A 15,000-nucleotide genomic window follows, 5' to 3' on the forward strand; every position below is an offset into this window, starting at 1 on the left:
TTATTATTTATTTATTTACTTTTTTTTAGATTTTTTCCTTGTCTTTTATCATTGTGTTGTTTTTTTCTTCGTTTTCTTTTGTTGTTTTCGTTGGTTTTGTTATTGATTACTATTTTTCGTATTACTCGTATTTTTCTCATTAATTTTTCTTATTCTATATCATTTTTGTTCTTTATTCTTCTTCCTCTTCTGTTTTCGCCGTCTTCTTCTTCTTTTGTGTTTTCTATCTCCCTTTTCTAACATCTTGTTTCTCTTTGTCTTCATAATCGTTTTTTTTCTCTCATTTTCCTCTTCTACAAAATCAACAGCTTCTTCTCCTTCTGCTCCTTCTTCGTTTCCTCCCTCTGTCTCTCCCTTTGTTCTCTCTCTTCCTTTTTGATAGCGTAGATGATGAATATTCAATTATGGTGATAACAGAGGGTCGTTTACCGGCCTTCACCCCCTATTGTACTCTTCGTCGCTCGTGGCAAGCAGAGTGAGCAAGCAGTATCGAGAGAAATGAATGAATAGGCACACGCACACACATACGCATGCACATGTACATGCACATGCACGCACAAACACTAACACAGACACAGACACAAACAAAAACACAGACACACACGCAAACACACGCACAAACAAACACTAACGCACGCACGCACACGCATAAACAAACACTAAAACACACACACACACACACACTAACACACACACACACACACGCACACACACAGACACACTAACACACAAACACTAACACACACACACAAACGCACACACACACACTAACACACACACACACACACACACACAAACAAACAAACACACACACACACACATATATATGTAAAAGAAAAGAAAAAACTCTCCATGTCAGACGCAGAAGAGTCCCTCTGGCGAGACAGGAACTCCGCGCCGCTGCCTCTGCCGCGGTGGGGACTCTTCTCCAGGGGCCTTCCTGGGGCGCGAATTTGTGTTTATTTTTATCCTTTTTATACGCGTGGTTTCTTTTATTGGCGCTTCTCCTAATTTTATTCGTTTCTTTTATTGGCGCTTCTCCTAATTTTATTCGTTTCTTTTATTGGCGCTTCTCCTAATTTTATTCGTTTGCTTGGACTCTGTAATGTAATGATGTACTATGTCGCGTGAATTTGTGTTTATTTTTATCCTTTTTATACGTGTGGTTTCTTTTATTGGCGCTTCTCCTAATTTTATTCGTTTGCTTGGACTCTGTAATGTAATGATGTACTATGTCGCGTGAATTTGTGTTTATTTTTATCCTTCTTATACGTGTGGTTTCTTTTATTGGCGCTTCTCCTAATTTTATTCGTTTCTTTTATTGGCGCTTCTCCTAATTTTATTCGTTTGCTTGGACTCTCTAATGTAATGATGTACTATGTCGCGTGAATTTGTGTTTATTTTTATCCTTTTTACACGTGTGGTTTCTTTTATTGGCGCTTCTCCTGATTTTATTCGTTTCTTTTATCGGCGCTTCTCCTAATTTTATTCGTTTGCTTGGACTCTGTAATGTAGTGGTGTACTGTGTCGTAGTGTGGGTTGTATGTCCGCACTGTGCTGTAATGTAATGGAACGCTGTAGTGAGAATGTACCGTAATTTAGTGTATGTTGTGTGGCTGTATTGTAAGGTAATGTAATGAAATTCTCTAGTTTATATTTGTATTTATTTACGGCAGGAGAGTTAAAATGTTCCGTAAGTACAGTGAACAGGAAGGTGGAACGATGAACAGTACGTCGAAAGGCGATCAACGAATGCCCTCGAAGCCATATTTTTTATAATAGAAGCCAGAGAGAACGGAATATAAAGCGTAAAAGCGTAAACACGGTTACACGTGCGTAGGCCCCGGTTCAGGTGCGTTCGGTTATCAAGAGGCGAGTTGCGTTCATGTGTAAACACTGGGGGGGGGGGGGGGCATGTGTACGCGTGCGTGGTTTATGGCTTTTCCTCAAGCGCCAGGCCTGGGTTTTTTGGGTTGTTGTTTTTTTTGTAAAGGATATGTTGTGATTTTTGTTTCGTTTGGTTTATGGTGATTGGTATTGTGTATTTGTTTGTTTTGGTGTGTGTGTGTGTGTCTGTGTGTGTGTGCGTGTGTGTGTGTGTGTGTTTATGAGTTTGTATATCTAATTCTAGACAAAAATAGAAACTGGTGATATGTATATATTATAGATTTCACCATCAAAAATTATAACGAGAGATTTACGGATGTAAAATCTCTCAATGTATTCAGATGATACGCCATGCTCTAATTCGTAATATATTCAGCTTTAATTCCCCGGACACGTTCCTAACATGTTTCGCTTGCCTCCCCTTGCAGCCGAGTTCTCCTGCGCGTCCGACGGCGAGTGTCCCCAGGATAGGTTCTGCCTGGGGGGCGTCTGCGTGGACCCCTGCCCGATCCTCACGCCGTGCCAGGGGTCGCTCAGGGGCGGCCGCTGCGTCTCCAAGGAGCACCGACCCGTGTGCGAGTGTCCGGAGGGAACCATCGCCAACTCCGCCGGCGACGTCTGCATCGCCGCCAATGGCACCGAGACAGGTGAGGGGGCGGAGAGGGAGGAGAGGGAGGAGGGGGAGGAGAGGGAGGAGAGGGAGGAGGGGCAGGAGGGGCAGGAGAGGGAGGAGGGACAGGAGGGGGAGGAGAGGGAGGAGGGGGGAAAGGAGGGGCAGGAGGGGGAGGAGGGGGGAAAGGACGGCAGAGGGAGGGAGGGGCAGGAGAGGGAGGAGGGGCAGGAGAGGGAGGAGAGGGAGGAGGGGGAGGAGGGGGAGGAGAGGGAGGAGGGGGGGGAGGGGGAAAGGACGGCAGAGGGAGGGAGGGGAGGAAGAGGGCAGGGGTAAGAAAGGGGAAAGAGAGGGAGGGGGAAGAAGAGGACGGGCGTAAGAAAGGGGGAAAGAGAGGGAAGGGGAAGAAGATGACAGGGGTAAAAAAGGGGAAAGGGCGGGAGGGGAAGGGGAAGGAAAGAAGGGGGTCGAATGAAGGAGGGAAGGGACAGAAAGTAATAGAAAGGAAAAACAAGGGTTGTAGAAAGAAGGGGAAACGAAAAGGGTGAAGGGAAGGGAAGATAAAGAAAAAAAAGGGAAGAGACAGGAAGATGAGAGAATACACGGGAAGAGAAAGTATGTTAATGTAGGTGGGAAGGCGTGGCTCGATAGATAAAGGTGAATGGGCGCGTGGTGAGGCGAAAAGGGGAACAGGGAGACGGATAGAAATAGAAAAAGGGAGAAACGAAAGGGGGAGTAGAGACTTGCCAGTACACTCGGTAGTGTGAAGGAACTCTAGACATGGGCGTGGGAGGGGGGGGGGTAGTAGACAGGGGAGGCGGAGGGCGTGACCCCCGGATGATCGAAACAGAGATGGGCGGACGCGGAAGGGCTAGGAAGCTCCATAAGTTTTTTTTTAGGCAATGGGAAAGGGAAGGACGGAAGGAGAGGGATTGGGGAAGGAGGGAAGGAGAGGGATTGGGGAAGGATAGAAGGGGAGGGACTGGGGAATGAGAGGAGAGGGACTAGGGAAGGAGAGAAGGATAGGGACTGGGGAAGGAGGGAAGGAGAGGAACTGGGGAATGAGAGATGGATAGGGGAACTAGGGAAGGAGAGAAGGAGAGGGACTAGGGAAGGAGAGAGGAAGGGGAAGGTGGACGAGGGAACTGGGGGAGGCGATGGGGGCGGAGAGGGAACAGGGGATAGGAAGGGGAGGAGGAAGAGGTGGAGGTGAAGATAAATGGGTTAGATGTGGGAGGAAAGGAAGGAGGAAGAGGAGGAAGAAAAGGGAAGTGAGGAGGCGAAAGAACGAAGGGGAGAGTGGATAGGGGAAGGGAATAAACGAAGGGAAAAGAAGGAGAGAGAGGCATAACCAAAAGATGATTAAAACAATGAAGGTATTTCAAAGGAAGGATATTTTATATTAATTTAATGGGACAGATTCTTGCATAGCGGGAAATAAATGGAAGATATTAAGTAAAGTGTCAGTAAGGGTGAATGTAGATTTTTTAGCTTAAAAAGTGAACCATTATAAGATGCAATTTTTTAAATTTTGTTAACTATTGCATGTAGGGCCTAAAATAAGGGTGGGGTAAAAGGTGCTTCCTAGGTATGGAATTAAGAAGCACGGGAGTCGGTAATAAATTTTATGCCATGTTTCTTGTTTGTTTTTTTAGTTTTATATATATAGTCTTTTTTGTTGTTTATTTGCATGTTAAGTGTTGCTGCAACTTGCATATTGACCCGCTTCTTGTAGAGTATTGCACGCTGTTATGCATTGCACAGTTGAGTTAAGTAAGCTTGCTTGAATATTTTTATTCTCCCCCTAATTTATTAAGTTACGCCTGTTATACTTCCTCTGTCCGATCTCTCTCGTTTTCTGTTTTCTCCATTCCACAGTCTGCTTTCCATATTTTAGATATTTCTCTCTCTCTGTCTCTCTCTCTCTCTCTCTCTCTCTCTCTCTCTCTCTCTCTCTCTCTCTCTCTCTCTCTCTCTCTCTGTCTCTCTGTCTCTCTGTCTCTCTGTCTCTCTCTCTCTCTCTCTCTCTCTCTCTCTCTCTCTCTCTCTCTCTCTCTCTCTCTCTCTCTCTCTCTCTCTCTTTCTCTCTTCTCTCTCTCTCTCTCTCTCTCTCTCTCTCTCTCTCTCTCTCTCTCTCTCTCTCTCTCTCTCTCTCTCTCTCTCTCTCTCTCTCTCTCTCTCTCTCTCTCTCTCTCTCTCTCTCTCCCTCTCCCTCCCTCCCTCTCTCTCTCTCAGAACCTGATTCGAAGTACTCTTTGCATCTCTCGTTCGATTCCGCACATTTCGCTTCACTTCGCATGATATCTCCTCCCTCCCTCCCTCCCTCCCACACCCTCCACCCTCCCCTCCCCCTCCCTCACGCACTCACCCGCGAACGCACTCTGGCTAAATCGCATTTCTTTAGCTCATTCTCACCCCCACGCACCACGCACCACCACCACCACCTCCTCACCACACCGTCACCACCAACGCCACCACCACCACCACCACCGTCACCACACCGTCACCACCAAAGCCAACGCCCCCCCCCCCCCACAACACAACCCCGTAACACCACGTACTTCTACACGAGCATGTCTCCGGGAATACCCTCACTGTTAAACCCGACGGTGTATGTCAGTACTGGGACGTCAGGCGAGCAGACATCCGTTGTGACTTCGTAAATATTTTGTTAAGGCGCGTACTCTGTAGGTTTTTTCTTTTAATGAAATTGTATGCGTTTGCTATGACTCTGTAATGTAGTGAAGTATGTACTGTCTCGTAGTGTAGGCTGTATGTCTGTACTGTAATGTAATGGAACGCTGTAGTGAGAATGTACCGTAATTTAGTGTATGTTGTGTGGCTGTATTGTACTGTAATGTAATGAAACGCTATAGTGCGAATGTACTGTAATTTAGGATAAGTTGTATGAGTGTACTGCGCTGACATGTATTGCTGCGAAAGTACATTGTATTTGTAGTAAAAGACTTGCTGTATGTTTGACCTTATTGGTACTTAGTGTTGTATAAGTGTACTGTTCTCTTGTTAGTGTATTATTGAGGTACAGAGTGTTTAGTTTTTGCTGAAGTACATACCCAACTGTACACATGACAGTACCACTGTATACCACTACTGTTACCTTATGCCTGTGTATTAAGCACTTGTAGAAACAGCTAGAAGCTTATGATTATTTCACTCAAATGAGATAAGATGTCTGTGAACACAATGTGCTCAATACCAGGTATAGGGGAAAATACATTAGATTTAAGAAACGGGACTGCAGACATAATGCTTCATTTACAATAGATATCCACTCTAGTCTACGATGTAATGGTAGATCTGAGCTTCAGTGCAGACTGTTTTTATAAAACCTAGAAGCATAATGCACTTCTAGAAGGTTAGAGCTGACACAGTTTACTAGCAGTCAGAGCACCGGAGACTTACCCTAGACGGCAAGGACCTGATTAGCACACCTGGAATCCGCATGTGATTGGCGATGGAAATGTTCATTGTTTTCAGGTCCAACTTGTCATTTTAATTAGCAAACTTAACTGGAAGATTTAACCAGCACTTAAGCTGCCAGTATTAGCCAATATCTAATACCAATGATTTACTTTGGATAACATTGTTAATATATATCCCGTTTTTTTTCACTCACTGCTTTACGAATAATGGATTAACATATTTACGGCTAACGATTTGTCATGATAAATTCTGGTGGCAAATAATACTTGTAACGTCATTTGTGAAGTAAATTGCAAGCGCTTCCTCTTTGGAGGAGGTTCTGGCAATGGACACGCACTTAGCGCGGTGTTCTGCAGGCTGTGAGCACGACGGCCGCTTGTACGCCGTGGGGGAGACCCGCTACCTCGGCAAGTGCGAGGAGCAGTGCCGCTGCGGCGCGGACGGTAAGTTCAGCTGCGGTCCCGTCGCGTGCGCGCCCGGGCTCTTCCCCGCGGGCCAGCACTCCCAGGAGGAGCTCTGCATCGAACTCAGGAACCGGCCCGACACCGACGAGTGCTGCGTGGTGGTGGCGTGCGTGAACAGCCTGACGAGGCCGTCCCTGCTCACGTCGCCGGCCAGCAGCCCTCTGGCGCCCGCCGCGGAGGAGGAGCAGCCGCTTGGCCAGGCCGTCCGCGCGCTCTCGGGGCGCACGGCCGGGGGCGAGGACCTCGCGGAACCAATCACCGAAGAAGAGTACCAGAGGAGACTCAAGGACCTCGAGCATGAACTCAACAAAAACAGCAAGAAGAAAACGCCTTTCACGAAACCGACGGAGAAACCAGCGGTCGAAGACCTTGCCAGTTCCTCATCAGATGATTCCTCTAATGCTACCGCCGTCGAGGGTGTCGAGTCGATGGTCGACGTGACGGAAGAAGTCCCGCAGGACGACGAATCCCTCGCCGAAGTCACGACCACGATTCCCGAGACGCCCGACGAGAAGGGGGAGCCGGCGGTCATCGTCGAGATCGATCACCACGGCGAGGAGGTTCACCGCATCACAGTTCAGGAGGCCGTCGACGTCGTCACCTTGGCCGCCGCGGAGGAGGAAGCCACGACTGTGGCACCGACGGAGGACGAAGGACCTGCGCCGGAGGAGTCTGTGGGAGACGAAACAGTTAGCTCGGTAATGGCAGCAAAAGAGGAGGAGGCGGTGACGTCAGCCGTGCTCGCCGAAGGGGAAGACGCTCCCACACCGGCGGTGCCTGTCGAAGAGGGAACTACAACGGAGACGTCTGTCATGGAGGAGATGCCTGCTGATAAGAAGGTAGAAGCAGCACATGATACGAAGGAGGAATCAACACCTGCAGATAAGGAGGAAGCAACGCCAGCTGATGAAAAGGAAGAAGGAACACCTGCGGAGGAAGAGGAAGCAAGCGCCTCGCCAGCAGCGACAGCGGAAGAGCAGGAAGGCCTAACGACGGAAGCTGCAGAGGAAGTCGCGACGACCACCCCAGCTCCGGCAGAAGGCGAGGAAGTCCCCGTGTCCTTCAGGGAAGCCAAAAAAGCTCCAGGTAAGGGCACGAAGGATGTGCGAGTCTGGGCTGGACACCATCCGCACCAAAACCCACACGACAAATAACCAACGACCGCATCCGGGGCGTGACGACCTCGTGTCTGACCAGAAGGGTTAATGCTTCAGAGATCCCACATTGTTATCTCGGGATTTCACGAGATAAGATAACTTGTTCCCATCATTAACAGACCCAGGCATGCTGCACCTGCACACCTATGATCGCTAGAGCTGTAGCTAGTCGGGCAATTATCTTGATTCACTCAGTCACGAAACTTCCCACACGCACATACGTAAAGTAATGAGCCTTGCTTATCACAGTTTATCTCAAGCTTGACACGATTCGATTCTTTTTTCCTGTCAAAACATGGCATTTAACCCTCTTGCTTCACTGGCTCTCGAGACCACTCTTGGAATCAGACAATATGGCTTATCTTCTCTCGACTTCCTTTAGTCATTGCCTTGGAAATCTTACCACGAAGGAGGTCTCACGGGTCTTGTCAAAACTACCACGAGAGGATTCTTTTCTTTCTCTCTTTCTCTCTCCTTCCCCGCCCCTCCCCTCCCCTCCTTCCTCCCCTTTCCCTCCGTCCTTCCATCTTCTCTCTCTCTCTCTTTCTCCCTCCTTCCCTCCTTTCCTTCCTCCCTCACTTCCTTCCGTCCATCTTCTCCCCCCTCTCCCATTCTCTCTCTCTCTCCCTCCCTCCCTTCCTTCCTTCTGTCTATCCCCCGTCCATCTTCCCCCCCTCTCTCTCTCTCTCTCTCTCTCTCTCTCTCTCTCTCTCTCTCTCTCTCTCTCTCTTCTTCCTCTCTCTCTCTCTCTCTCTCTCTCTCTCTCTCTCTCTGAATTTATTCCTTACCTCTTTTCTCTTTCATTTGCCCAAGTATTTTTTTTTTTTAGTTTACAATCTCCACACAATCCGCAGTTCAGTCACGCCTCGCTTTTAACTTTTTTTTTTTTTTTAAGAAATTTAATCTGAAAATCACATATATCTCCACATGTTCTCTTCTGTTGGCTATCCCCCCCCCCCAGCTTTTTATTTTATTTATTTTTTCATAAGGACTTAAAACACCTCGATCTTATGCATTTCTGTTTTGAAGATGCTGACCCATTCCTTTGTTTTCGGCCACAGAAGATGCGAACGTCACAGAGACCGTCGCCGAGGAAGCTGTTGGGCTCAAGGAGAAGGTAAATAAATCCAGGTCGAGTTCGGTTGTAAATCCGGGTGGAGCTTTAGATTATTTATTCATTTTTTTTTTTTTTTTTTGGTGTTATTTCTTGTTGAGCTTTAGATTTTTTTTTCTTGTTGAGCTTCAGATTTTTTTTTCTTTCTTTTTTTTGTGGTGTTATTTCTTGTTATTGTCTTGATTTTTTTTTAAAATCTTAACTGGGATGGATTTGTCTGTAGTATGCTTGAAGATTTGGTGAATTGAGTAGCCTTATTATTAGAATTTTTTTATATTGAATTTATGATTTATGTTAAAAAATATATTGATACAAATGTCGACTCTCAAAGAAAAAAATATATAATGATGATAATACTCATCGTTAGAGAACCCAGTTAATCTAACCTAACGAATGTATACAAAAATTATGTATAAAAAACATGTGTTAAACTCCCGTATGTAATTCCTATATTTTTTTTCTCCCTGCCCCATAACCCTTACTCCTTACCCCTACCCTTACCCCAACCCCCTACCCAAACCCCTTACCTCAACCCCTCCCCCAACCCCTTCTCCACGCCCACCATCCCTCCCCAAAAGGACTCTCTGAGCAAGGGCAGCGTGGGCGGCCTCAAGGTAATTGGCGTCACCCACAACTCCTCGACGGTGCTCCTTCCGTCGACCAAGGGCGGCGAGATCTACTACAAGGTATGGAGGATGTCGTAGGATTTGGGGGGGGAGGGGGAGGGGGATTCGACTGTCGGTTTTGTCTTTTTTGAGAGAGAGGGAGGGAGGGAGGGAGGGAGGGAGGGAGGGAGGGAAGGAGGGAGGGAGGGAGGGAAAGAGAGAGAAAGAGTGAGAGAGGGAGGGGGGAGTGAGTGAGTGATGCAAGTTAGTTGAGATAATGAGTTAGTGAGAGTAAGAGTCAGTGAGAGAGTAAATGAGTGAGAGTAAGTGAATGAATGAGTGAAATATATATATGAATATATATATATATATATATATATGAATATATATATATATATATGTATGTATATATATAAATATATATATATATATATATATATATATATATATATATGTATGTATATATATAAATATTTATATATATATGTATATATATATTTATATATATATATATGTATATATATAAAAATTTATATATATATGTATATATATATATATATATATATATATATATATATATATATATATATAGAGAGAGAGAGAGAGAGAGAGAGAGAGAGAGAAAGAAAGAAAGAAAGAAAGAAAGAAAGAAAGAAAGAAAGAAAGAAAGAAAGAAAGAAAGAAAGAAAGAAAGAGAGAGAGAGAGAGAGAGAGAGAGAGAGAGAGAGAGAGAGAGAGAGAGAGAGAGAGAGAGAGAGAGAGAGAGAGAGAGAGAGGAACGAGTGAACTAGCGAATGATTGAGAGTGAGACAAAAACAGACAGAGAAATACGAAGATGATTGTGATGAAATTAAGAAAAAAAGCAAGATGAATCAACACGCCAGTTATAAAGAGTAAGCAGATATATAAAAGTAAGTATCTTTGATTGAGGATGTGAATAAAGAAATTAAAATAAATGAAAAATCATGTGATTACTTTCTTTTTGTATATGTGTGCGTGCGCGCCTACACACACACGTGTGTGTGTGTGTGTGTGTGTGTGTGTGTGTGTGTGTGTGTGTGTGTGTGTGTGTGTGTGTGTGTGTGTGTGTGTGTGTGTGTGTGTGTGTGTGTGTATGTGTCTGTGTGCGCCAGGCATGCGTGTTAATCAGAGCAGGTGAGTCCGCGAGTTAATCGAATTGATAAATGAGATGGAATGAGAGAAATCCGAAAATATATAGTGCGAAAGCGGGAGAAGAAGAAAGAGAGAGAAAGAGAAAGAGAAAAAGCCGGAAATATATTGAACGAAAACGAGAGAAGAAGAAAGAGAGAAAGAGAAAGAGAAAAAGCCGGGAAAAGATTGAGCGAAAACGAGAGAAAGAGAAAGAAAGCGAGAGAAAGAGAAAGAAAGCGAGAGAAAGAGCAAGAAAGCGAGAGAAAGAGAAAGAAAGCGAGAGAAAGAGTAAGAAAGCGAGAGAAAGAGAAAGAATGCGAAAGAGAAAGAAAGCGAGAGATTAGAAAGAAAGTGAAAGAGAAAGAAAGCGAGAGAAAGAGAAAGTAAGCGAGAGAAAGAAAGAGAAAAGAAAGACTGAAAGAGTAACACCCGCTCCTCCTCCTCTTCCTCAGCCCCAGAACAGCGAGGACTGGCAGCGCATGGACGTGGAGGCTGGCTTGGACTCGCAGGCACTCGAGGGTCTCGTTCCTGGCACTCAGTACAACGTCAAGTGGTCCGGCGTCTCTGGAGGCACTGCCAAGCTATCCCTCGACACCCTGGGTAAGTAGGATGGATAAGGACAAGGTGATGCGGGTATACGGTCATGTGTACACGCCCGGAGGTAGACACGCACGCACATAAAAGCGCACACACAAGCAAACGAAGAAATGATACGCAGATACATACACACAAGCAAATAAACATGAATATACACACAACCAAACATATAAGCACGTATTCAGTCTTGCGTTTAAGGCCAACAGAAGAACTGCCTTGAATTTCCCGCCAAAAATCGTATAGGTGATACAGGTATACGGTCATGTGTACACGCCTGGTAATAGACACGCACGCACATAAACACACACACAAGCTAATAAACATGAATATACACACAGCCAAACAAACAAGCACGTACTCAGTCTTGCGTTTAAGGCCGACAAAAGAACCGCCTTGAATTTCCCGCCAAAATTCGCATAGGTGCTTCCGCGAAGACAAATGCGCATCGCTCAGGCCACCACGACGACAATAGCTATTCTTCGCAAAATGCAAATGACAAACTGCACCCTTGCGTTATCTGCCAAGTCATCAGTCATTAGTCATTATAACCGCTCGTAATACAATGTTGTCGCTTCTTCCTTTGTGGTTATTTTATCTCGTAATTGTACCTTCCGTCTTCCCTTAGATTACGGTATCAAATTAGGTTGATTGTTGCGTGTGGAGGAAAATGTTTGAATAACTTTTTTTTTTCTCTAATAACAAGTCGCAGTTATTTTATGTTTGCATCTCACTCCCTAGATTATGTGAGATTTTAAAGTAATAACTACAGGAAGTGATGCCACATAAGGGAAAGAGTAACTGCGGGTACTCCATAGATGTGTACCGTGACTGGCATGCCCTCGCTGGCATTTCTCAATTTCGTCATGCCCTTTTTGGGGGTATGGAATGACACATGGGTATATTAGACGCACCCCTATTTGAGGAGGGAATTTTTATTATTTATTTTTTTTATGTTATTGCTATTATTAGTGTTTTTTAAGAGTACGTAGCTTCGTTTTTTATGTGGGGGAAATAGAGCTTTTATGATAATAGATTTTTTCTTAACTATGTAAATTTGAGATAATCATAATACTTGTAATAACGGTCATAATAACAATAATTAATAATAGTGATAATGATGACAATAATAATAAAAATAGATAAAACTACCAATCATACCAGTGATAACAAAAATAAATGGCAAAGATAACAAAATAAATGGCAATGATAACAAAAATAAATGGCAGTGATAACAATAACAATAATGATAAGAGTAGCAATAACAATAATGATAAGAGTAGCAATAACAATAATGATAAGAGTAGCAATAACAATAATGATAAGAGTAGCAATAACAATAATGATAACAGTAGCAATAACAATACCAATAACGAAAACTGGCGGAGGGGGGGGGGGCGGCGAGCAGACGACCGCCACGACCCCCGGTGATTAGCCCCACGAAAGCGACCCCGTCATTTCCTGCAGGAGCATCTCCGTGGGCAGCGACAAAGACACCGCCACGCCACTTTACGCCAACAAGGTCGTCAACCAACTGTGAAGCGACGGGAGAGACAGCCTTAGTGGTGATGGAAGAAGGGCCCGGGGGAGGGGGGGGGGGGGGGGGGGGGGAGATGAATAGGGGGGGAGGAATGAGGTGGGGGTATAATGGGTGTTTCATCGAGATTTTTATTTTATTTTCATTTATTTTTTATTTTTATTTTATTTTTTATTTTGTTTATTTTTTATTTTTTATTTTATTTTTATTTCATATATTTATTTATTTATTTTTATTTATTTATTATTATTGTTTTTTTTTTTTTGGCTTTAGATGAGATTATATTTCATGTACTGGAAGGCGTGGTGGTGATTTTGAGTGGTGTTTGGAAGAAAAAAAATGATATATATAGCCTTGTGGTTGAAGGAGGGGCGTTAATGGTAGCTTTATCTCTTTATCTTTTATTTCTCCTCCTCCTTCTCCTCTTCCTCTTTCTGTTATCTCTTCTTGGTCTTCTTACCCTCGTTCTTTCTATTGTTCTCCTCTTCCTCCTTATCTTCCTACTTTTCTTCTTCTTTTTATGCTTATTCTTCCTATTCTTTTCCTCCTCCTTCCTCTCATCCTCCCCCTTCTACTTTTTATTTTTCTTCCTCCTCCTTCCCCACCTCCCCTTCCTCCTCCTCCTCCTCTTCCTCCTCCTCCTCCTCCTCCTCCTCTTCCTCCTCCTCCTCCTCCTCCTCCTCCTCCTCCTCCTCCTCTTCCTCCTCCTCCTCCTCCTCCTCCTCCTCCTCCTCCTCCTCCTCCTCCTCTTTCAGCTCATAATTATGGCTGTCAAATCATCGTTTTATTACTCAGTGAAGGACAGTTCGAGTTTTCTGAGATATATACATATATACAAATACATATATATATTTTTTAATTTATTTATTTTTACTTTTTTTTCTTTCTTTTTTTCTTCATTTCTTCTTCTTTCTTCTTCTTCTTCTTCTTCTTCCTCCTCTTCTTCTTCTTCTTCTTCTTCTTCTTCTTCTTCCTCTTCTTCTTCTTCTTCTTCTTCTTCTTCTCTCTCTTTTTTTTTTTTTTTTTTTTTTTTTTTTTTTTTTTTTTTTTTTTTTTAAGCTGCAAAGTCGTCAGGCGTTGCAGACCGTCGCCGCGTCATGCATGCTTGATACTCTGTGCATGATTTCTTGAGGCTGATGAACTTTCTCACTACGGAGTGAGTAATTATGATTTCATGAATGACAAGATCGAGGTTATGACGAAGTGCAATCTGCAACGAAGAAGAAGACATGTGAATGATTGGAAATATATATATATATTTTTTTTAGATATTGCATTTAGATATTTAGATATATTTTTTGGTATTTAGATATATTTTGAGATATTTTTTCTTTTCTTTTTTGGGGGGGTTTTGGTTCTTCCCAAAAATGGCTGCCAGTAAACTATTCAAAAATAGACCTACGTAAAAGCCAATACACTACCATAATATGCAAATAAAAACATGGAACCGCATCTCCTGGAAAAAAAAATACTTATAAAAACGTAGGATAAAAGTCATACAATGAATAAAAGTGCATTCAGTTTTAGGTTAAGAAAATAAAAATAAAAAAAATGAAAAAAATCTTAAATTCTGTAAATAAAATAGATACCGCTAAATACTACTTAAAAAAACACTATCAGTAACTGAAAACAATAAACAATAAATACTACACCATTTACACCATTAATAAGAAGAAAAAAATAAAAGATATTTTCGGCATAACACAATAAACAATAAACACTAGCATTTACACCATAAATTAAAAATAATATTAATAATAATAAAAAATCTATTTTCGGCCTAACACCACAAACCCTCCGACTGATCGCCTATTGGCACTGGCACTATTCCAGAGGGGTGCCAGGCGGAGAACGTGAGCTACGGCGTGGGCCAGGACTGGACTGAAGGGTGCCAGAAGAAGTGCTCCTGTTCGCAAGGGGGCGAGGCCAAGTGTCTGCCCCGGTGCGTCTTCGTGACCGGGGAAATTAAGGTGAGTTTTGGATTATTTTGGGGAATTGTGGTGATGGTGATGGTGGTGATGATGGAAAATGGGTGTGGTGAGATGGGATTGTTGGTATCTTTATCATCGCCAATGTCGTCGTCATCGTCATCATTATTATCATCATCACTATCACTATCATCATCAATATCATTATCATCAGTATCATTATCATCACCATCATTATCATCATCATCATCATCATCATCATCATCATCATCATCACCATCACCACCACTATTACCGTCACCGTCATTATTAAAGTCATCACCATCCATTTTTGGTGGAACCAGATTATAAACCCTAATTACGGTGTACTCTGCGCCCCTCCCATCATTTGCGTCCTGTTTCACCGCCCTTGCTTTTCCTAGATCCTTTTCTTTGTTTCTTTTTGTTCCCCTCTCCTCTTCTTCCTCGTTTTCTTCTTATTATTATTCTTTTCATATATCACTCCTCT

The 15,000-nt window shown here is 43.6% G+C and overlaps 1 protein-coding gene across 14 annotated transcripts in view; it reads left to right on the forward strand.

Moving 5' to 3' along the window:
- Positions 1–15,000, forward strand: part of sas (stranded at second) — a 176,566-nt gene that overhangs the window by 131,085 nt on the left and 30,481 nt on the right. For 13 of the 14 annotated variants that reach the window (XM_070137600.1, XM_070137601.1, XM_070137604.1 and 10 more), the window contains exons 2-7: positions 2,316–2,534; positions 6,298–7,491; positions 8,624–8,679; positions 9,255–9,362; positions 10,886–11,033; positions 14,398–14,534. In XM_070137600.1, the coding sequence (XP_069993701.1) occupies positions 2,316–2,534; positions 6,298–7,491; positions 8,624–8,679; positions 9,255–9,362; positions 10,886–11,033; positions 14,398–14,534 (1,862 nt within the window). The remainder of the gene's footprint in view (positions 1–2,315; positions 2,535–6,297; positions 7,492–8,623; positions 8,680–9,254; positions 9,363–10,885; positions 11,034–14,397; positions 14,535–15,000) is intronic. The other variant, XM_070137608.1, reaches the window with a different exon arrangement.

This window comes from Penaeus vannamei, chromosome 23 (assembly GCF_042767895.1).
Source record: "Penaeus vannamei isolate JL-2024 chromosome 23, ASM4276789v1, whole genome shotgun sequence".
Classification (NCBI taxonomy): domain Eukaryota; kingdom Metazoa; phylum Arthropoda; class Malacostraca; order Decapoda; family Penaeidae; genus Penaeus; species Penaeus vannamei.